Below are 22,231 nucleotides of genomic sequence, written 5' to 3' on the forward strand. Positions count from 1 at the left end.
AAATAACGTAGACACTAAAGAGATGCTACACAGCCACTAGTGACTTATTGTTATGAGTGTATATGGAAAGAAAATTAGTCTTCCTGCTTTAAACCATATAAAAGTCAATAGTATAGTAATAAAATTTCAAACTATTTAAAATGTGTATAGTAGGTTTGTACCAGGGAGCAAGAATTGTTTTCCCCCATTAACTTTGGCTTAATATTCTTAAGGTCTGAGCCTATAAAATTTTGCATTAAAACCAGTTTTCTGTCCATGAGGAAATCTAGTTTTCTACAGACACTGGTGAACAAATACCTCAGGAACAGGCTGTCTTTTCAATCCAAATAGCTTCAGCATTAACTAAAATATCTAAAAAGTGGTTTACTTCAGAAAAATCAGCTAGATAAATCAGAAAAGAAGGTTCAGGAACTCTATTAATTAGCATAACATTGGTTCTGCCATGTTTTTAGTGCAAAAAATGCACACTGCCGCTCAAAAATTTCAACATCACTCTGCTTTCCTGCACATTTCTCTAAAACATTTATGAAAGAAATCTACTAAAACAGCAGAAGAAATATTTGGTACAAGGCATTGGAGCAGGTAACTCAGTTCAGAATAATGAGTGCATAAAGAAAAATCAGAAGGTCATGTTCAAAATGTTAAGTAATTAAAAATGTTACTTACTTTGGCTTCACAAAAGAGGTGACATTACAAGTGATCTAGTCATTGCAACTGTAATATATAGTATTATAGTTATCCATACTTATTTTTAAAATAAAATTAACTACCTTAATGCCTTATAGTTGTGACTATCAATTCATTCAAAATTTGGTATTCTGTGGATGATTAGCTATAGGATAAAATCAAGTCACTCTAGGGTTTAATAGGCTGTGTTAATAACATCAGAGACTGGGCTTTTAAAAATTATTTCTGTAGAAACGTGTCTGAGGATCTTTTAGTCTTACTACCCCGTTTTTTCCACTTGGTACAACTGTAAAATTATCAAGATGGATGATAAGTTACTGTGCTTGCTGCGTTTGAGCCAAGTACGCAATGTGTCTGCCATCATAATTTGAAATACACAATTTAGGAGCCCAATTGTGTAATTCCTTCTTTACTTTGCACCTCTGTGTGGCTGAGTCCCTCACGCAGTTACGTTATCAAACTCCGTATTTGTCATTAAAAACACTCACCTAACTGCAACACAGTCGGCCACGCTGTGGCTAAAAAATTGTAAATACTCATCAAAAGCATTACACCAGCTGAGCTAGCAGGATAATATCAGTTTGGATTCACACATCGGTTCCCCAAGAAGACGGGGAAAATCCGCACGTTTTAACTCTTTTATTTAGAAACATTTTGACGACTAGGAGACGCCGTGAGGAGAGGCCCCGCGCTCCAAAGCCTCAGGAGCAGGCAGGTAAAACTCGATTTACCAGCGGCTGCGGGCACACACAAACACCCAGCGCTGCTCCAAAAATGTATATACACCTATTGGCGGGTGTGCAAGCATACGGGTGGGTAAATACACATATAAATGTGGGTGTGTGAGAAGGAGCAGGCGCCGCCCTCACGCCGCCCCGCCCCGCTCGCGAGCACGTCCGGGTCGGGCGCTGCCGTGAGGGGAAGTGCGGCCCCGGCCCGGAGAGCGGCGGCTCCGGCAGCGCTGTCGCCAAGATGTCGCGGGGCTCCATCGAGATCCCTCTGCGGGACACCGACGAGGCGAGTCGGGCGCGGGGAGGGGCAGGGACAGGGAGGGCGGTGGCGGGTGTGCCCCGGGCTCAGCCCCGGTGCCGGGTCGCAGGTGTGCGTCCCGCCGCGCTCGGGGTCGCGGCGCAGAGGAGCCGCTCCGTAAAGTTACCGCACCGCGGGGCTGAAAACTTAATGCAACTTTTCTTTGTTTAAGGTGCGCTGTCACAGGGCAAGGTTAGAAAGATTCGGAAGTATGTGGAGATTTGCAGCGTATAACAAAGTTTGACGTTAAGTCATACTGTGGCAGATACTAAATTAATAGTGTAGCTATGTAAAGTGTTGAAACATAGTGCTTGCAGGTTGAAGAATATTCTTAGTCAACATCTACATCCCTATTCTTCTATGTAGACACACATATAATGGATATGTATACACATATATAGATATATATGTATATGTCTATGTACACAGATATTCATGTGCACAAATATATATACGGAAACAAATTTCTGTTTGGCTGCCATTGAGGTTCGAACTCTCACAAAATTGCTTTATTCTATGGAGTTTGCACGTTCAAGGTCTTTTTCCTTTGTGACAGACATTTCTGTCTGAGGTGTCAATATGAATTGTCATCTTAGTGCTGCTGTTCAGGCTAGCACCACTTGGATCCCAAAGTTCTGAATTAATCACTAGGGAATGCAATAAAATACCCCTCCACTCAACCCTGTTCTTTTTTACTTCCATGTTTATTTGCTGTATTGGCAATATCTATTTCTCATTCATAACTATTTTAGTTGATGGATGAGGCCATTATCTGACAAACAGGAGGTACTGTGCAAGACAAACTCAAAACTAAAGGCAGCAAAAGTTAAGCAGAAATATTTTTGCTGGTACTCTGAAGTCTTGCAGAGTCAAGACTTTATAAAGTTTTTTTATTTAAAAAAACCTTTTTTATAAAAGCCTTGATAAACTGGATTGCTCTGATTCAGCCTAAAGAGGAGTGCCAGCATTGGTAATCAGGGTACAACAACTGCACTTCTTTCTTGCTGTAAAATTAACTTGTAATGCAGATGACTAATCATTAAAGGCAGCATGACTGAGTAAGGTGAACTAAAAAGCTGTTAAATTGTGTTCCCAAATATCCCACCTGAGGAGTACCTGTTCCTTTTTCCTCATTTTGTATATCAGAAGATTAGATCAACATGAGAGACTAGTACTCACAAAACAATGCCTGAATTATGAAAAATTCTTGATGTCATTTGCTCCTCATGTCTATATGTGAATATTCAGAAATTTATCTACCTCAATAATCTCTTAATTTCCCTGGGTGTAAAGATGCCTTTACAAAATTTCAGGAATCTTAGGTATTGATTTTCTGACACCAGATGACTTTGAAGATTTTTGTCTCTGAACTTGATCTCTATATTACTTGCAGGAAAAGTTTTAGGAAGTCAGCAGTTTGCTGTCAAGTTGATTATTAGCTGATTCTGAGCATGAAGTCATGGTCAGAATGTGAAAGAAGTTGAATTAGGATCTCTGCTTATTCTCCTTCACTTTTATCCCAAACATTGGTTTGTCTTTTCTCTAAAGAGAGGCCATTGCTTTCATCTTGCACAGAATGCAGTATATCATCTCTCCTTTCTTTGTCCATAACCTTGTTTAAACACAAATAATTATTTATGTTTTGTGCTCTGACAGGTTCAGTTTCCTTTGAGCTCAATGACAGATGATGTCTTTAATGCTTTGTGAAAGATGATCTGTGTTGTTTGCTCCTAGGTTATCGAGCTTGACTTTGATCAGTTGCCCGAGGGTGATGAAGTTATAAGTATACTGAAACAGGAGCACACCCAGCTGCACATATGGATTGCCCTAGCGGTCAGTATAGATACAATTGTGTATTTAAATACTGTATTCACATAATCAAATAATAATTTTCATTTCCATACTCTTACGACCAGTGATAACTGAGCTCCAAACTCAGGAGTTTTGTGGGGTCATTCAGTCATGGATTTTTAGGCCAGATTGACATGTGCATATTAGGATTTTAATTTCATCTCTTTTTCCTGATACAATGCCTCTTGAGGGTTGCTTTCTATGTTTTTTTTCCCTTCAATCCATAGTTTTCCTGGTTTGTGCCTTTGATTACATGCCTCATAAAAAAGGAGGGGGCAGTATCTGTACTGTGGAAAGTATGGTTAAATGTCAAAGAAGTTCAGAGGAAGATCAGTGGATTCTTCACTTATAAATAGCTCAAAAAACTTGTGTTTTAAGGTGGTGAGGCAGTGGCACAGGTTGCCCTAAAAGTTGTGGATGCCCCATCCCTGGAAATGTTCAGGGGCAGGTTGGATGGGCCTTTGAGCAACCTGGGCTGGTGGAATATGTCCCTGCCCATGGAAAGGAGTTTGTAACAAGATTATCTTCAAGGTCCCTTCCATGCCAGGCTGTTCAGTGATTCTAGGACAGAAAAATATTTGGCATTATCAAAATACCTTTCTCTGATGATACCTACATTTATTCCTTCTTTATCCCTACATCCTGGAAAGAGTCTGTGTGATATCTAAAGCATCAGCTTGGTATGTTATATGCTCACTGGGGTGGTGTTGTCTGTTAAAAATGTGTTTTGTAGCTGGAATACTACAAGCAAGGCAAAACAGAAGACTTTGTGAAGCTTCTGGAAGCTGCCCGCATCGATGGCAACCTGGACTACAGAGACCACGAGAAAGATCAGATGACATGTCTGGACACTCTGGCTGCCTACTATGTCCAGCAGGCTCGGAAGGAGAAGAACAAAGACAACAAGAAGGAGCTCATCACCCAGGCCACCCTGCTGTACACTATGGCTGACAAAATCATCATGTACGATCAGGTAAAACTGATATCTGATCAAAAATAAGTAAATTTTTGTAAATTAGTGATTGTAAAGAAAGCAAGTATTGATTCACTAAAGGGAAGATAAAAACTGCTCAAGCTTTATAATCACGTGTGAGCACAACTTGTATCTGAAATGTGCTTGGTGCCACCAGGAATAATTCTCTCTAGCTTGGTACACCTGATAGAAAAAAAACTAAGGAAAAAAAAAAAAGCTACTTCATCAACTTTGAAGGTTGAGAAGGAAGGGTTGGTATCCTCTTGCTTGATAAATGTAAGAGAAATAATTTAATTGTAAAGAGCATTATAAGGCATTTCATCTTTCACATAGTCCAGACTTCATATTTTACAAAGATAAATATATTGCAATTTTTTTTCCTTGTCTAGAATCACTTGTTGGGAAGAGCCTGCTTTTGCTTGCTTGAGGGTGATAAGATGGACCAAGCTGATGCACAGTTCCACTTTGTGCTCAACCAGTCTCCAAATAATATTCCTGCCCTTCTCGGTACGAGTTTATGGGTATTTGTAAAAACTTGATCTCTCTGGTTGGGATTTGGAATTAATGATGTGTTTAAGAGGGTGTGTGTAGAGAGAATGTGATCAAGACACACATGGCTGAGACTGATTCAAATTTGGCAAGTATACATAGGTGGAAGAGCTATGAAAAATGCATTGCTAACTGGTATTTTCTGAGACCCATGGGCACACATCCAGTCCAGCTATTCGTGCTTCCCTCATGGTGGCACTAAAGCTGGACAGTGTAAAGGGTGAAGCTACCACTAGTGAGGTGACTACAAGTGTAAATTACAGACTGTAACACTTGTAATTTAAGTTGTTCACTAGTCTTAGTAAGTGTCTTTCCTCTGGACCAATAAGGAATTAAGTTTCTGCAGAAAAATATGAAAAAGTAAATTTAAAGTCTTTTCATGCTTGCTTTTTTCATATACTTGACATCATCAAATGTAATAAAAATTATCATTATCTGAATTTTCTGTTAATTTTTAACTGTAACTTTTGCAAATGGGTACAGCACAAGTTTAACAAATAATGCTTGAGCTTCTGGTTTATAATCTTGGTTTTGTTCTTGATTCTAACATGTTCTAACAGGTAAGGCATGCATTTCTTTCAACAAGAAGGATTATAGAGGAGCCCTTGCCTACTACAAGAAAGCACTACGTACCAATCCAGGCTGCCCAGGTGAGACAGAAAGTATTTGCTACTGCAAGTATTTGCTCTGCTTGCAAACTAACTCAGTTTTCTTCATTCAAATTCAAAGGGCATTTTTCTGGTCTATATTTGTCAAAAGGAACTCAGTCTTCATTATAGAGGAATTTAGGAATTCATTGACTTGAAATATTTCTTAATATTTAGAGAAGGAAGTTGTGTTTAGGAAAATACTGTTCTTTTTTTAAGTATTACCTTTTAAAGAGGTATTAGAAAATGGGATTTTGCATGTAAGAGAAGTTACAGTTGTATGGGGAGAGAGGGAACTGTTTGAGACTCTTGCAGAAATTCTTTCTCTTGGAATAAGTTCTTGGACTAAGGCTTCGGAAATGACATGACAATAGTGAAACAAGACATAAAAGCAAAATTCTCCTTATAGTGCATGATGTGATGTGAGTTTTCCTGGTCTTGTATTATTTTCTTTATGCAAAAATCTGGGAAAGTGATTTTTACTGGCTGTAAAAGTGATACGTGGGATTTAGATATATTAATTCAAGGTATTTACATTAGGATCATAAATACTTTAAAGTCTCTTGAGAGATGTGATAGACTGCCATAACCTATCTGAGAAAAGGTTTATTGCAAAGTTGGTCTGTGTTCTGTGGTCTGCTTTACTATAAGAATGATTGCTACAAAAGCCTTACTTTTCAACAAACCTCTTTCCTTTGCTCCCCTTTTTCTAACAGACAGAGGTTTGAAATTGCTGTTTATAAATTTTCTGTACTCTTAGATAACAAGCAGTCAGAAAGGGCAGTATGATCTGAATTTTCTGTATTAGTCCATCTGTACTTGGTGATGGAAGTTGGAGGATGATAAACAACATGTGAATCAGTTGATCATTTGAAGAGAAATGCCAGCTAACTTGTTTATTCATCTGTGTTTTCTGAAGGCCTGCTCATTTGGGGTGAGCTTAACTTGCCTAAGAAATGTCCAGCCCTTACATCTGGCAATTTTTAAATTCTTTTCTCTATTATTTTTAATACATTCCCATAAAAGTAAATTTTTTATTTGTTTGGCATTGAAGTCTGTGGGAGATAGATGGGTTTTATGAAGAAATAAAGCCTTACTAAAACATTCAAGTTCATTTTGTGGCCAGCCAAGTATGGGCTGCTGCCTTGAAAAACAGCAGATTGTTAAATAGCTTTACAGGCTTTAAGGAACTATGAACAATTCAGCTTTCACTCTAGGTTGTGAAAAAAAAGGCTTAAAGTTGAAATTTGGTATTCTGAGTGGTGTCCTGTTGTTCTCTAGCCGAGGTTCGTTTGGGAATGGGCCACTGCTTTGTGAAACTGAACAAGCTGGAAAAAGCTCGCTTGGCCTTCAGCAGGGCTCTGGAGCTGAATTCCAAGTGTGTCGGGGCCTTGGTTGGACTGGCTGTTCTGGAACTCAATAATAAGGAGGTGGGTCTCACTTAGGGTCTGAATCCATGCTGGTTACTTTCTTTTAGCTAAAAAAAAAGGCAAATCTTTTATCCTTTCATGGGTAATCTAGTTGTAAAATGGGTAATAAGTTTTATGATTGAATAATTTCAAGTCTGTGCTACTATTGAATGATATTATAGATATGTGCTTATGATGTAAACAGCACATTCTGTTTTTATGTCATTAAAAATCTTCAGTTCTGTTGTGTAAAGAAGAGTTAGGTACAGAAAAACAGTGCTAGGTTAAGTGTTTCATTTAAAATAATAAAAATCCATGGTGAGGTATGTGAAGGAAGGTCAAGGTAAAAGACATTACCAGGACGTTAAAACGAGTTTTTTAGAAGTTTAAGAGTTAAGAACTAATTTTCAAACAAGTTACATTCAGGCATGCATGCTGCATGGTAAACAAAGATTAGGCAAGAAGAAATTTTAACTGGGCTGATAAAAGTACAATTGAGTGGCAATGCACCTTTCTAGGTATTGTATCACTAGAAAAACACATGCAAATATAGCTTAATTGGAATCATTAGCATGGATTGGCCATCTCAGATATTATCACAGGAGGATGAGACCCTTAAGTGTTTCTAAAAAAGGGAATAGTTATATAATTATATGTGGCTGAAATTTAGTGTGCTGATTTCTATAGTTCCCTAGAAAAATATTCTAAAGTCAAATTTTAATAAATTCCACAGATGAGAAATTGATGATATTTGGTATCTTTCTTTTCCTGAAGATCTTTTGACTGAAATCAAGGGATAAGCCAACTCATCTGAAGATTCAAAAAGCTGTCATTAAAAGCTGAGCCACTCAAAGATGTTTTGTGTTCTTCCTAAGAAATACATCATCAGTGCTTTACTTGTTCTCATAACTTTGTAGTAGAAATTAGTGTAACATTGAAGAGCTGACACAGGGAAGGGAGAGCACTCTGGGGAAAAGATTCTCTCTGAGTAATTGGTATCTTTTTTGTTCTTGGATATTTCTAATGTTTCTTTTTCCTGGAAGATGTTATGATGTCAGATCAGGGTTGGGATCACACTGTGCTCTCATTGAGGTCTGTCTGATCTGCTTTTCTTAAATGAAAGCACTTAGAGCTTTGGGATCTCTACCTTACTGGATTTGGTTGAAGTTGGACATGAGACTCAACTTACTGGAAAACTTGGACAAATGCACGGTGTGATTATAAACCACAGTTGCCTTTGAAAATGAAGGCAGGAATGATTCATTATCTTCTCATCCAGGTGTATTGTTAGGCTAGGTTTGGAAGGATTGCACCTCTTCAAACTGAAATTGATTTTTTAGCTGCCTTGATGTTACGTTTTAACCTCTTAAAACCTAATCTGTTCAATAAGATAGTTTTCTGCTCATCATAATTGCAAAGTAAAGCACAGCCATTAGATGATTTCTTGATAGTATTTTTGGTGTTTCTGTTCAGAAATAAGTACAGATTAAGCTGACATGCTTGTGGTACATATTTCGTGGTTGTCCTAAATAAAGAGCAATTATTTTATCAGTTGTGGATTTGAACTTGTGGGTAAATTACATTTTTACCCATGGGAAGCTTTCTTTAAGGTGTAAAGTTTCTTTAGAAAAGAGTAAGTTGATGCAATGATATTCCTATGTAAACACCTCAAACTTGTACTAATTTTGAAATGAGATCTAAAGTTGTTATTTAGATTTTGAACACAAAAATATCTTCATTCCACTCTTGAATGAATTGGGTAAAACATGTAAACCTAAACCAGTCACTGGAGACACTGAGCAGTAGAAGGAACAGAACTCAGGCTGTGAGTGTAACAGATCAAAGGACATCAAGACTAAATCTTTGGGGTTTTTTTGCTTTTTTTTTTCCTGCAAAGTCTTGCTGTGCTCTTTTCCATCCCTATATGGTGGCTTCATTTCCCATTTTCCACCTGTATGCTGCAGGAATAAAAGCCAGTAGCTGAATTTACTTTTTTTGGTGAGCTCAGTATGGTGTTGTCAGAAATCCTGAGCAGCCTAGGTTGAAAAATAGTTTTGAAGATGGTAACAAGATACAGATACTGAGGTGTTGCTGATACCTGTCAATGTTTCATTTAGGCTGATTCCATCAAGAATGGTGTTCAACTGCTCTCTAGAGCTTACACAATTGATCCCAGTAATCCAATGGTGTTGAATCACTTGGCTAATCACTTCTTCTTCAAGAAGGTAAGAGTTTGCTGAAGTTTTACAGTTAAATGCTTGATAACCTCTGAACAGCAAGAATTCTGGTGTTAGATTCAAACACATTTCATCTGGTGCCTAATATCTGTTAATCTAGATGAACAAGTGTGAGGTTTTTGGCCTGAATTATGTATAAACCTTTCTCAGGAAAACAAAGAAAAGGTAGACTTACTTAAATCAAAATCAACTTTGTGTCCAGAAGGGGTTTTGGGTTTTTGATGTTTGGGATTTTTTTGGTTGATTGAGATTTTTGTTGGTTTGTTTTTGCCCCTCCTCACTTCTCTGTCCTTTAAAACATGAAATAGAGAAAAGAATCATAACAGCTAAAACTAAATGTGTTGTTATTTAGTCAGTGCTGTGACTAAGGCTTTGTTATATTTTCCAGCTATCCGTGTTTAAATCATAAAATCACTTGACCATAAATAAAGTGAAGACTTCCAAATTTCATTTAACTTCTTTTTTTTCTTTTCTTTTGATCAGGACTATGGTAAAGTGCAACACTTGGCTCTTCATGCTTTCCATAACACAGAAGTGGAAGCAATGCAGGCAGAGAGCTGTTACCAGCTGGCGAGGTCTTTTCATGTGCAGGTAGGGCAGTTTTTAAAAGTCCCCTTTGAGCTCACATTTTTTAAAAGTTTCTGTTATAAAAGTTCATGCAAACCTTACTGACTGTTCTTCATTTGATTCATTTTAATTAGGAAGATTATGATCAAGCTTTCCAGTACTATTACCAGGCCACTCAGTTTGCCTCATCTTCTTTCGTACTTCCGTTTTTTGGATTGGGTCAAATGTACATTTATCGAGGGGACAAAGAGAATGCTTCACAGTGCTTTGAAAAAGTCTTGAAAGCCTATCCTAACAATTATGAGACTATGAAAATCCTTGGATCTCTTTATGCAGCTTCAGAAGACCAGGAGAAACGGGATATTGCAAAGGTGAGTTTTCCTTCCATCAGCATCGTGTATTTACATGCAAGAGTAGAACTTGGAAATCAGACTTGAAATCAGACTGTTCCTTAAGTTGAATAAAACTCAGGTGGCTGTGGATAAGGAATATTTCATATGGGCTTATGAGGGATCTTCCTGTCTGTAAAGAGTCACAACTTCTGGACAGAACTGAGACTACACTGGGCTCTGGGTAAAGCATGTCCAGGAATTTAGAGAAGCCCCAGCCTCATGTCTCTCTTTGATATGTGAAAAAGGCAGAATTTTTTCCATATATATATATATATATATATATATATATATATGAAATTCTCTGAGGATGGGAAGTTAGCTCGTGATTTCCTGAAGACAGCTAATCAGCTGGTGATTTCCAGAAAGCACTTTTCTTGGCTTATCTGGAAGGACAGTGATACTGTTTTTTTAAATGAAAGGTATTTTGAATCCAGTGTTGGGTAGATAAATGCAAGAAATGTTAGACATTTCTATAGCTTTTCATGTTGATGTAATAGCCTTTGCTTCTTAAGGACTTGAAGCAGGTGTTCTGTTCTACAGAAGAATAGAATAATGAAGGATGGAAACTAATGCAGATTTATTACTGTGTGGGTATTTAGGATGTTTGCTTCTGCAGTATGGTGTATCTTTCTAGTGTTAAGGTTAATGCCTTCACTCTTTCTTTTATTTCTGTTTTTTTGAACTGTGTGTCTTTGAAGTGGCTTAATTATCCTCTCCTGTTTTTCAGGGGCATTTGAAGAAAGTCACAGAACAATATCCTGATGATGTAGAGGCATGGATTGAGCTAGCCCAAATTCTAGAACAGACTGATATACAGGTATTATTAATACACACTTGGTGTATTATGTGTGTACTTTTCACAAGAGCATGTTGAGCTCATTCTCTTCTTTCTTTCATCCACTTTCTGTTTCTTTCCAAAGGGTGCTCTGTCAGCCTATGGAACAGCCACACGCATTCTGCAGGAGAAAGTACAGGCTGATGTCCCTCCAGAGATCCTGAATAATGTGGGTGCCCTGCACTTCAGGCTGGGAAACCTGGGAGAAGCAAAGGTATGCATGGTGTTTCTTGTTCACACAGAAGTTTTTCTTTGAGGATATTCTGAAGTGCTTCATTCCTTTTTTCTTTCTGTACTTCAGAAATACTTCTTGGCCTCGCTGGATCGTGCGAAGGCAGAGGCTGAGCATGATGAGCATTACTACAATGCCATCTCTGTGACAACATCCTACAACCTTGCCAGGCTCTACGAGGCCATGTGTGAATTTCATGAAGCAGAAAAGCTCTATAAAAACATTTTGAGAGAACATCCGAATTACGTTGATTGTAAGAAACATTTGATACTTCAGTTCTGCAGTTGTCCTTATATAATACCAAAAACCTTCTGGTTGACAGTGTCTTCTGCTCTCCTTATGTCTGTCTTCCTTTGTTTTCACTGGAGTTTTGGGGCTATTTGGCACACATCATGCCCCAGCCTCATCTGTCACTTTTCCCTGCCTGTTTTCCGTTTTCACCTGCAGATACCCTTCCCAAAGTTATGGAGGTGGGAGAGCTATTTAAAGTGGAGGGAAGAGAATTATGTAACTGATGCATCCTTATTTCTTTGCAGTTTTTCAGTTGTCTTTATGAAGCCAGTTTGACACATTTAACTGTCCAAAACCTGCAGTTTTTGTATGCCCATCGTGGGTGCAAGTTCCTCTTCATGTTGTATTTCTCATTGAATAGAATAGAATATTAATAGAATATGAAAGATGTCTTAGTGATTGCTGTCTTTAGCTGATGAAGAGAGAGATTGCTTGTGAAACTCATGCATGGACAGTATTTTCTTGAACGAGGTGACTTTAACCTGTTTCTGTTCCTGTTTTTTATTTTACTTTATTTTCTATTTTTATTTTCAGGCTACTTGCGCTTGGGAGCTATGGCCAGGGATAAAGGGAATTTTTATGAGGCTTCTGATTGGTTTAAAGAAGCACTTCAAATAAATCAGGTTTGTAACCCTTTAAGTGTTTAACATTAAAACACTCTAAATAATAAGTTAACTTAAAATTTCATTTTTCTCTTTTTGTGTTTTTATTTTGTTTGTTCATATGAACTAGGGGAAGAAGAGAGAGCTGCCAGATCCGCTCTCTGTGTTTTGTTTGGGATTGTTTTGAATATGGAATTATGTTTTAAGAAGAGTGACACCTTATATTTGGAAAAGAACCCTTGCAAAGGAAAAAAGTACTTTTGTAACTTAGAGTGAATTTTTATTTAGGATCATCCAGATGCCTGGTCTCTGATTGGCAATCTTCATTTGGCTAAACAAGAGTGGGGTCCAGGACAGAAGAAATTTGAAAGAATATTGAAGCAGCCCTCCACACAAAATGATACTTATTCCATGCTGGCTCTTGGCAACGTCTGGTTGCAGACTCTCCATCAACCCACAAGAGACAGAGAAAAGGTAATGGGCAGCTCTCTGTCCTGTCTGTGAGTTTGTTTTTTTTTTTTGTATGTTGTTAGCTATTCAGAGCCTCTTCTTGATGTCTGTTCATGAAACCTCTGGTAGATCTTTTCATACCCCACTGTAGAAGTGAGTGATGAATTGGGGCATTTCTTTCTGCAGGAGAAACGTCACCAGGACCGTGCATTAGCCATCTACAAGCAAGTCCTCAGAAATGACCCAAAGAATTTGTATGCTGCTAATGGCATAGGTGAATATCAGACTGTAGTTTTCCTTCAGAGGTGATCATATCCTTATATAGAGCATTGATTCTAATAGAGAATTGTTTATTCAGGGCCTGAGCACTCTAGAATGGAACCCAGGAAATGGCAGCTATGTCAGTTTTTGAAGGGGCATTTTATTGAGGCAGTATTGAACATTCTGTGATACATGAACCACATGTGGTGCATGAACCTGGAAGCTCACACTGTCCATATTCCTCTCCCTCAGGAGCTGTCTTGGCACATAAAGGATATTTCCGTGAAGCCCGTGATGTCTTTGCCCAAGTGAGAGAGGCCACAGCAGACATCAGCGATGTGTGGCTGAATTTGGCACATATCTATGTGGAGCAGAAACAGTACATCAGTGCTGTGCAGATGGTAACATCTCCACATTGAACTGCCTCCTGTCTTGGCTTAGATGACTTCTAGGTGTCTCTCTGTTGTCAGGGCAGCTGGGAAAGCTTCTGAGCAGTGTTTTAACAAATTCCAGGCCTACTTCTAACAAGCTGTTGGCTGTCAAGTCTAGATTTAGTAACAGACTGCCAAATGTAGGCGAGGGCTAACAAAGCATTTATCAACTTTTATACTTTTTTTGGTACAGGGTTAGAATTTTGATTGTGGAATAGCTCAGAGGGGTTTCAGTCAATGTAGCTAGTGTATGTGATATACATTCAGATATTTCCAAAGTAAGTAAATGCAATTTGCTGCTGGGATTTTCTTCTAAATAGCAACAATTCCTGTTTTTGTTCTTGTAAACGACCACATGAATACTTTAAGAGCTGTCTTAAAAGCTGAGTGAGCTGTAACTTCACCACAGTTAAAATCACAGAATAATTGATGTTGGAAGAAATCTGTTGAGGTCAGCTAGTTTGACCTGACCTGCCCAAGCAAGTAAATGTTCAAGTGTCAAACTATTCTGAGTAAATTGACTCAATTAGCTGATGAAAAGCATACAAATAAGCTTAAAAACACAGCATATGTTGAGCAGGACAGAAGAACAAACTTATGTCAGTTAAGATGATTCCTTATAGAGGCTCAAAAATACTTCATTCAAAACTTTTCTGAAGCTTTTTGTGATGCTTAATGAAGAAGTGTTACTGGGCCTTTCTTACATGATCAGGAGCTCAGGAGTCACTGTCCTCCAGTGAACTATTGTTAGCAAGCTTTGGCAACACAGTCACATTCATTCTGTTGAATGGGGTCTGTTGTTTTTTTAGCACTTTGTCTATTTTTATTGACAAAAAGCCTAATGAAAATCTCATTTTAGCAATTGTTTAAGCAGTGAATCACAGTGGGGAAGTGGGTATCACTTTCACCTATCGATTTGGGTGAAAAAATATTTTACTCATTGCTAATTTATTTAAGAAAAGGTGTTATAAGAAATGTGTTTAGTTACTGAAGTGTTTTATTGTTCCCTGGGTTCTGCTGTGCAGTCACAGTATGAAATACATTATATTGGACTCAAAGGGAGACAAATTGAATTTACTAGCCCAGCTTACTGCAGCCACGATAATCATCCTACCGAGTTCTCTACCCTAAAGCAGACAAATCTGAGTCAGCTTGAGCTAAACACAAAATCTCTGATGCTGAAGGTGCTCACAACACAGTGAGATGCAAAAGTAACAGCCTCAGGTGTTACAGTTCAGGGCAGTTTTTCTGTACTTGAGCTGCAAATAAAACTTACCTTGTATTCCTTGCTGTTTTGAAGGCTTAGAGAGGGTGAAGGATTCCTTGAGAAAAGAGTGTGTCAAACAGAAGTTGCTTTTTACTGGAAGTTACAAAGTTTGGTATCTTCTAAGTCTTTAATTCTAGACCCACAAAAGTTATAGTAACAAGTCATATTTTATGCTTTAGAGAAACTGATATCCCTTGGCATAGCCAAGTTCCTCAGCTGGGTGGACAGAAAACATTTGATGTTATCTGGAAAGTCTGGATTTTTTTTTTAACTAATTACATCAGATATATGGAATTACTATATTAGATATATTTCAATTAGTAAAATATCTGATACGAATAAAGAAATTGATTGTTTATTTCCCCCCCCCCCCCTACTGTGAAGAATATTTGAGTGGTCTTAAAATGAGTCATGTTGGTTGGACTTTGTTACAGTAAATGGTACTTTAAAAAGTATTTGTTTGTATTTAAGACCTACAGAGCCTTCTGAGCTGCAGCAAGTTTGTAGGAAAAAGAAGATATTTACTGTGGAATAGGAGAGAAAATGTTCTGATCAGTGAAAAGAAGGCACCCATGTAGCATAACACACTTCTTTAAAAAACAAAACAAAAAAAATATTTGCAGTAATGCTTTTTAGGAATAGAAACATTTGTTGGAGTTAGCTAATCAAAATAACAAACCTCTGTTGCCTCTTTCTCTGATTTTTTTTTTTCCTTTAATTTCAGTATGAAAACTGCCTCAGAAAGTTCTATAAGCATCAAAACACTGAAGTGTTGTTATATTTGGCCCGAGCGCTGTTTAAATGTGGCAAATTACAGGAATGCAAACAAACTTTGTTAAAGGTATGGATCTCATGGATCAGAGAATAAAATTAGTGTTAGTTGATGGGTGTTTGTGTTTCTTTAAATTTGATGGTCTGAAGTTGAAATGATGGTGTTTATTCTCTGTATGTCATTTCTGTAGCATGTTGTAGCTTATCTTAAAAACTTTTTTTTTTCCAGGCCAGGCATGTGGCTCCAAGTGATACAGTCCTCATGTTTAATGTGGCTTTAGTGCTGCAAAGACTTGCTACCTCTGTCCTGAAAGATGAAAAAAGCAATCTGAAGGAAGTGCTTAATGCTGTGAAAGAGCTGGAGCTCGCCCACAGGTAAAGATCATTTGTTTCTAATCATTATAATCTATTCTGTTGTCCCCTTACAGTATTCTTGCAGTATTGAGCACAAATCTGGTTAAAAGAGCAATCATCCTCTACAAAGCACTGTGTAATTCTAGAGTTTCTGGTAGGAAAACAAAAGATTGGGCCTGACAAAACTGTCTGTTCAAATTTTGTTCCAGAATCAGTTTTGTTTGACCAGGTGCCAAAGTGTGTTTCTCAAAGAGTTTTGTTATTGCTGTGACAATGCTCTTCTTCTCAGAAATGCACAGTTGAAAAGATGTTGACAATTATTCTCCAACTTGAATACTATTTTATGACTTCTTTCAAAGCAAGCTGTAGGGCTTAAAAGCAAATCTGTTTATCTCGCATAAGCATAATTAATGACTGGCAGTCCTTTAAAACTAATTTTATCCTCCTTTTGGCAGTACAGCCCAAGTACTGTCACAGTTTAAGAACTGAAGCAGTTTCTTAAGTGCATTTGAGATATTTTAGTTCTGCTTAAAAAACAATAATATAAAATTTTGTGTGGATACCAGTGTGATTATTCTGATCCAGTTGCCACCTTACTTGAGCAGAGCTTTCAGCTATTTATCTTCATTTTCAACCTGCTCCTAGTGTAGCTGGTGCATGATTTGTGCATTCAGAGCTCAATTGTTGAAGATAGAAGTTAAATTTAATGAGAAGCTTGTCATTTATTGCCTTAAAGAAACTGCATAAATTTATTCTTGTCTATTGACTAAAATTTTTAGAAAATGCTCTCCGTAGTCTAGACCTCAAGCAAGGAATTATTATATTCATGTATCCAAGACCTTCAGTGTAGCACAAAAACACTTCATTTGAAATGTGTCTGAGGGTATATGGGAAGAAACCATGGCAATCTTGAAAGTTAGAAGTAATTTTCTTTTAAATTGGAGAAATTTTTCAAAGCCATGATCATCATACCTTACTGATCTACTTGGAAGTTTGTTTTATTCTCAAGGACCTGTCCACTAGGTCAAGGAGGCTGCTCTGAAAGGATTTTTGGAAAACAAGTTTTCCTCCCTTCTCTTATGCTAAATTCAAGCGTGTAATCTGTGACAAAAAAGGAATCAGTCTGTTGGGGTCAGCAATGTCCTTACTGCTAGGAGCCAGCAAATGAAATCTCTTCCAAATTTTTCCTCTCCAGAGTTGTTTTAGAATGTCTTAAATTTGGAGAACTCTGAATGCACTTTTTAACTGTCAAAAGGTGCTGTATTAAAAGATGTTGGCACAGAGGAAATTGGCAAGATTTCCTCATCTGTTGAGTTTTACAGATTTGTAATTCAGGAGTAAATGCTCTGTTTTAAGGCAAAATTGAAATACATGTGTAAGTAATGCCATGTTTGCTTACTTTGGTTTCTTGTGATTTCCTCTAGGTACTTCAGTTACTTGAGTAAAGTAGGTGATAAGATGAGATTTGACTTGGCACTTGCTGCTACAGAAGCCAGGTAAAAAAAGAGAAAAAACAACAACTCAGAAACAAATCTTTCATTCAGATTCTAAGTAGAATATTTTTATCCTTTTTATTTTCCTTTTATTTTTTAAATTAAACCTAGATTCCAAAATTTCAACTGTCCGTTTGTTAGAACAGTAGAAATACAAGTTCAGGGTCACTCCCTACTACTGTTTCATTCTTTTCCTGTGCTTCACTTCTGCACATTTTTGTAAGACTTTCATAGCCCTATACAAGTGCCATGTGTTAGCCATCCTGCACTGTACATCTGAATGGGTATCTTTGAAGCACTTTGTGCAGAGAAGAAAATTCCAATATTAAAAGCTGATGTCATTTTGGCATCAGCTAGAAAAAGGTGTTGAAAGCACCTTGCTTTAATCTTTCATGTGACTTGGACACTTTGTGCAGCCTTAACTTTCACACTGTTGGGTTTTTTAAGCTTGAATTTTGCCCTACCTTTCCAATTAGGTTTGTTAGGTCGTTATGATTAAATGTAAGTTCTTATTAACCATACTTCTGAAGATCTCCAAATTGGCTGGCATGATTCCTTTTATGTTCATGTGTGGGTTTTCTGTATATGAACTGGCTGAGTTTGAAGTGTGAAGCAATGTGTTCTGAAATGATACATTGGAAGATAAATGAGCTTACTAAAATGCTGTGATTGACTCAAAAATCTTTACTGTTCTTCCTTGCTCTATTTCAAGTGGCTGTTTTTTTAGTTCACTGGGGATATGAACATAGTGTTGTGATGCAGGCACTTTATAAAAGCATTTCTTTTTGTGTTTGCCACCTTGCCTTACCTGTAACCTTGGATTTTGCAGGCAATGCTCTGACTTACTGAGCCAGGCTCAGTATCACGTGGCTCGGGCACGCAAGCAGGATGAGGAGGAGAGGGAGCTGCGTGCCAAGCAAGAGCAGGAGAAGGAGCTGCTTCGCCAGAAACTGCTTAAAGAACAGGTTTTATTCCACTCAATTCTGCCTATTGCATTTTATCAGAACACACTGACAATATGTGTGCTCCTGCTGCTCTGGGGTGGTAGCTAGTAGTTGTTTTTCTTAGTCATAGTAAGTGCTAGCTGAAAATATTACAGCTAGCGGGTGATGCTCTTTCTTCCCCATGGTCTCAGAAATATTTAGTTGTATAATGAAATAACATAGATATGCTAGAAGTTCTGCCATCAGGCTTTTACCTATTCTACCATGGGGTTTTTTTGTAGAAAACTTCTTGTGAAAAACTTTTTTATTCTGCTTCTTCTGTGACACGGAGCATCAAAAAGCAATTTTCCACTCTCCTGACAGCAAATAATTTCTGTGCCTGCTGTTATAATCACCGTGGTGGTGCAAATACAATGGCAATGGTTGGCTTCCTTGGTCTTTCAGGAAGAGAAGCGCCTGAGAGAAAAAGAAGAGCAGAAGAAACTTCTGGAACAAAGAGCTCAGTATGTGGAGAAGACCAAGAATATTCTGATGTTCACTGGTGAAGTAGAAGGATCAAAGGAGAAAAAACGTGGTGGCGGTGGAGGCAGGGTAGAACAGAATTTTTTAATCTCTTTCTGTTTTGTGTTTTTTTCTTTTATACCTCCTTAATTTTCCCCTTCTGATATATGGTCTCTTGCAGGAGCACAGGTTGTTAATTTCAAGCTCCTAGGCTCTACTGAGTAAAACTGCACAGGTTTGATATTAAAAGGTCAAAATTGGAAGCCAGTACTTTAAAGTTCTGAGCGTGGTGGCATCACTAAAATGTGTTCAATGGTTAAAATAACAGAAGATTATCTTATTATGTGCCAGTTCTGAATTGGTTTCTAAATGATACCCATCTTGTGCCAACTTTGCCATAGTCTCTAGAAAGTCTGTATTTTTTCTCTTTTTTCTCTTCCAGAACATATTTAGGTAAATTTTCATTTTGAAGTGTTTTCTGGTAGCTTTATAACTGGGATGTGAATAATGTTTCATTGTCTGTGTTTCTTACAGCGTTCCAAGAAAGGAGCAGGGGAGTTTGATGAGTTTGTCAATGATGACAGTGATGAAGATTTGCCCATCTCCAGAAAGAAAAAGAAGAGGAAGGGCAGTGGCAGTGAACAGGATGGGGAAGAAGAGGAGGGAGAGAGAAAGAAAAAGAAGAGGAGGAGGTAGCTGATACTTTAATTAGTTGATTATTAATTAATGTTAATTTAATGTTAAACTTCACTGAGCAATAGTAGGGCTTTTAAGTAAATTCTCTGCAGTCTTTTGTAACAGTTTAAAAACAAACTGTTATCAAGAGGTCACGTGGTTATTTTTTACTTACACATATTACACGTTATAAGACTTAAACCACCACTCTGCCAAAGCAGTAGGAGTAACACTTGATGATCTGGACATTCCTTGAGACTGGTATTTGTGTATGTTTAAGGGGTTTTTGCAATATTATGATTTATAAGCAATATAAAATGTGTTTCTGTTCAAGACCCCAGAAGGCAGAAGAGGGGAGTGATGATGAGGAACACGAAAACGGCCCACGGCCTAAAAAGCGACGTCCACCCAAAGCAGAGAAGAAGAAGGCTGTAAGTTAAACCCTGAATAACTGCATCACTCTCTAAATATGCATTTGGAGTTCAGCATTACCCTGGTCAAGAGAGATTTATTAATGTTGAAAATTGCAGCAAAACCTCTTGAAAGCCAACTGGCCTTAGAGCTTATATTTATCTTCCTGCCCTGTTGCTATTGCTGCTCAAGGATGAAAAGAATATTTCCAAAGCCACCTAGAATTAAGTGATAGTAAATGGAAAATTTTTTAAAAGCGTGTCTGTTTTTCTGAACGTGTTTCTACATTTGTGCCACATAAACAAGCAGCCCTTTGTTTTCCTTCCATACAGCCCAAACCAGAACGTCTGCCTCCTTCAATGAAAGGAAAGATCAAATCAAAAGCCATCATTTCATCAAGTGATGATTCTTCTGATGAGGACAAACTCAAAATTGCTGATGATGGGTAAGAACCTTAATTAACTTTGTATGAACTTAGAGTTTCAATGCATGCCATCAAGAGAAAACACAAAAATAACGAGAAGCTCTTCATTGTACTCACACCATCCCTTCCCAGTGCAAATTAATTCCACTCATTCTTCTAACACTAGCATTACCCAAATCCTGGTGTCTTGCTAAAGGGAGCACCTTTCAATGCCATTTTTCCCCTCTGCTTTTCCCCACAGGCACGCTAGAAACAGCAACAGCGATTCCGAGGACGGGGAGCAGCAGCACAGCAAGCGCGTGGTTTCCGACAGCGATTCCGACGCCAGGAACAAGTCTGGCAGCGAGGCCGGCACTCCGCGCCGCTCCAGCGCCCGCGCCTCCGACGAGGAGTCCGACAGCGAGCCGTCCCCCAGGAAGAGGCGGCGCTCGGAGTCGGAGCAGTCGGACAATGAGTCCGTGCAGTCGGGGAGGAGCCGCGGCTCCGGCGGCTCCGAGAACGAGTCGCGCCCGGGCTCTCGCAGCGCCGAGTCCGACAGGGACTCCGAGAGGGGCTCGGAGCACGAGGGCTCGGCCAGAGCTTCCGGGAACGACTCTGAGCCAGAGGCATCCCATGATGAGGGCTCGGAAGGGGGCTCGGATGACAGCGATTAGAGCTGAACTACAGACCGTCTTTTACAAATCTTCGTGTAAATATGTCTCAGTTACAGGGGAGATGGAATTTTTATATTTCAAAACTGTGATTTAAAGAACCTTAATGTTTTAGTAAACTGTTGTGAGACCTTTCTGTGATTCTTTCTGTTAGTTACTAATGGATGTTTCTCTAAGTTGGCTTAATGGTGTATTTTTTAATTGAAACCACTGTAGGTGCACAGAATTTCTGTCCTGTAGTCAGCACACCAGGGATGGAATGCATGTAAAAGCTATGGAACTTCAGTGTGGCTAAAACTTTGCTCTGTGATAATACATGCATAGATGGATCTTAAAATCCTACCAGATGCAACAAAGAGCTGTGGATATTTATCTTTTTCCTCACTCGGAGTAAAGGTCAGTAGGGAGGTTTTTCTTACTTTCTGTTAAAGAATAAACGTGCCACGATGCAGCTCTTTTATGTTTTCAAGAGTTTGTTCTTTTGCTTCTGTTTTTGTGTTAAATCAGTTGAAAATATGCAGATCTTAGAGAAATTTTACAAACTAGTGATGCAGATGCCGATGAAATATTTAAATTGGCTGGTAAAGACGTTTGGGAGAACTCTGTATTACGTGAGAAAGGTGAAGCTGCAAGTGTTGCAATAAAATGTTCTTGCTTATTTTCTTGGAGTGATTTATTTTACTCCTTAGAAGGCATAAGCAGAATACCTGAAGACGTTGATTTTGACAATGGAATCTGTTTGGAGAAAGTGGTCCTAGCTGTATTGTAAATACATGGTTTTGGGAATTAAGTCTTTTCACATAATGTGTTCAGGAATAACAATGAAAAATTGCTGTTCTGTAAACTAAATCTGATTTCTCTCTGTGGTTCTGAAAAAAAATAATTTTTTGGTACCAGTCCTAGGAAATTTTTTTTCTTTTTTCATTGGTCATTAAGTCCTGTGTCCAGCATTTGCTAAGAGAAGAATCTGTAGGTCTGGATAGTGTATTGCTACCAGTTCTAATAGACATTATGGCCTAAATGGAGGCCTGGATTGTCACTACTGATAGTTCACTTGAAGCACTAAGTGAAAGTGAAGTTTCCCATGCTGCTATTTCTGGTTTGCTGTGAGCATGACCTGTTCTCATTGTGGATGGGTTTGTTCATGTGTTTATGGGCTGTTGGTTACCATAGCAGGCAGCAGAATGCAGAACACTCAAGATGTGGCTTTACATGGCTCAGTTTAGTATCAAGTTTCTGTCTGTGGCCTCACCTAAAACACAGCATCTGAGTAGAGCAGCCTTCAGGTTTGTTGGGTC

General features: G+C 38.3%; 1 protein-coding gene across 1 annotated transcript; it reads left to right on the plus strand.

The window, feature by feature from the left end:
* The first annotated feature begins 1,580 nt into the window (after positions 1 to 1,580).
* CTR9 (CTR9 homolog, Paf1/RNA polymerase II complex component) lies at positions 1,581 to 21,591 on the plus strand. The gene is made up of 25 exons (XM_079308739.1): positions 1,581 to 1,704; positions 3,451 to 3,549; positions 4,301 to 4,540; positions 4,930 to 5,047; positions 5,650 to 5,739; positions 7,018 to 7,166; positions 9,263 to 9,370; positions 9,866 to 9,973; positions 10,084 to 10,320; positions 11,069 to 11,158; positions 11,262 to 11,390; positions 11,478 to 11,661; positions 12,234 to 12,322; positions 12,590 to 12,775; positions 12,938 to 13,025; positions 13,265 to 13,413; positions 15,435 to 15,551; positions 15,711 to 15,856; positions 17,260 to 17,331; positions 18,158 to 18,293; positions 18,717 to 18,863; positions 19,308 to 19,465; positions 19,783 to 19,879; positions 20,192 to 20,304; positions 20,525 to 21,591. Exons 1-25 carry the CDS (start codon positions 1,660 to 1,662, stop codon positions 20,934 to 20,936), a joined length of 3,507 nt encoding a protein of 1,168 aa, XP_079164865.1. The 5' UTR covers positions 1,581 to 1,659; the 3' UTR covers positions 20,937 to 21,591.
* Positions 21,592 to 22,231: the final 640 nt, after the last annotated feature.

The sequence above is a fragment of the Erithacus rubecula genome (assembly GCF_903797595.1).
Source record: "Erithacus rubecula genome assembly, chromosome: 6".
Taxonomy (NCBI): Eukaryota; Metazoa; Chordata; class Aves; order Passeriformes; family Muscicapidae; genus Erithacus; species Erithacus rubecula.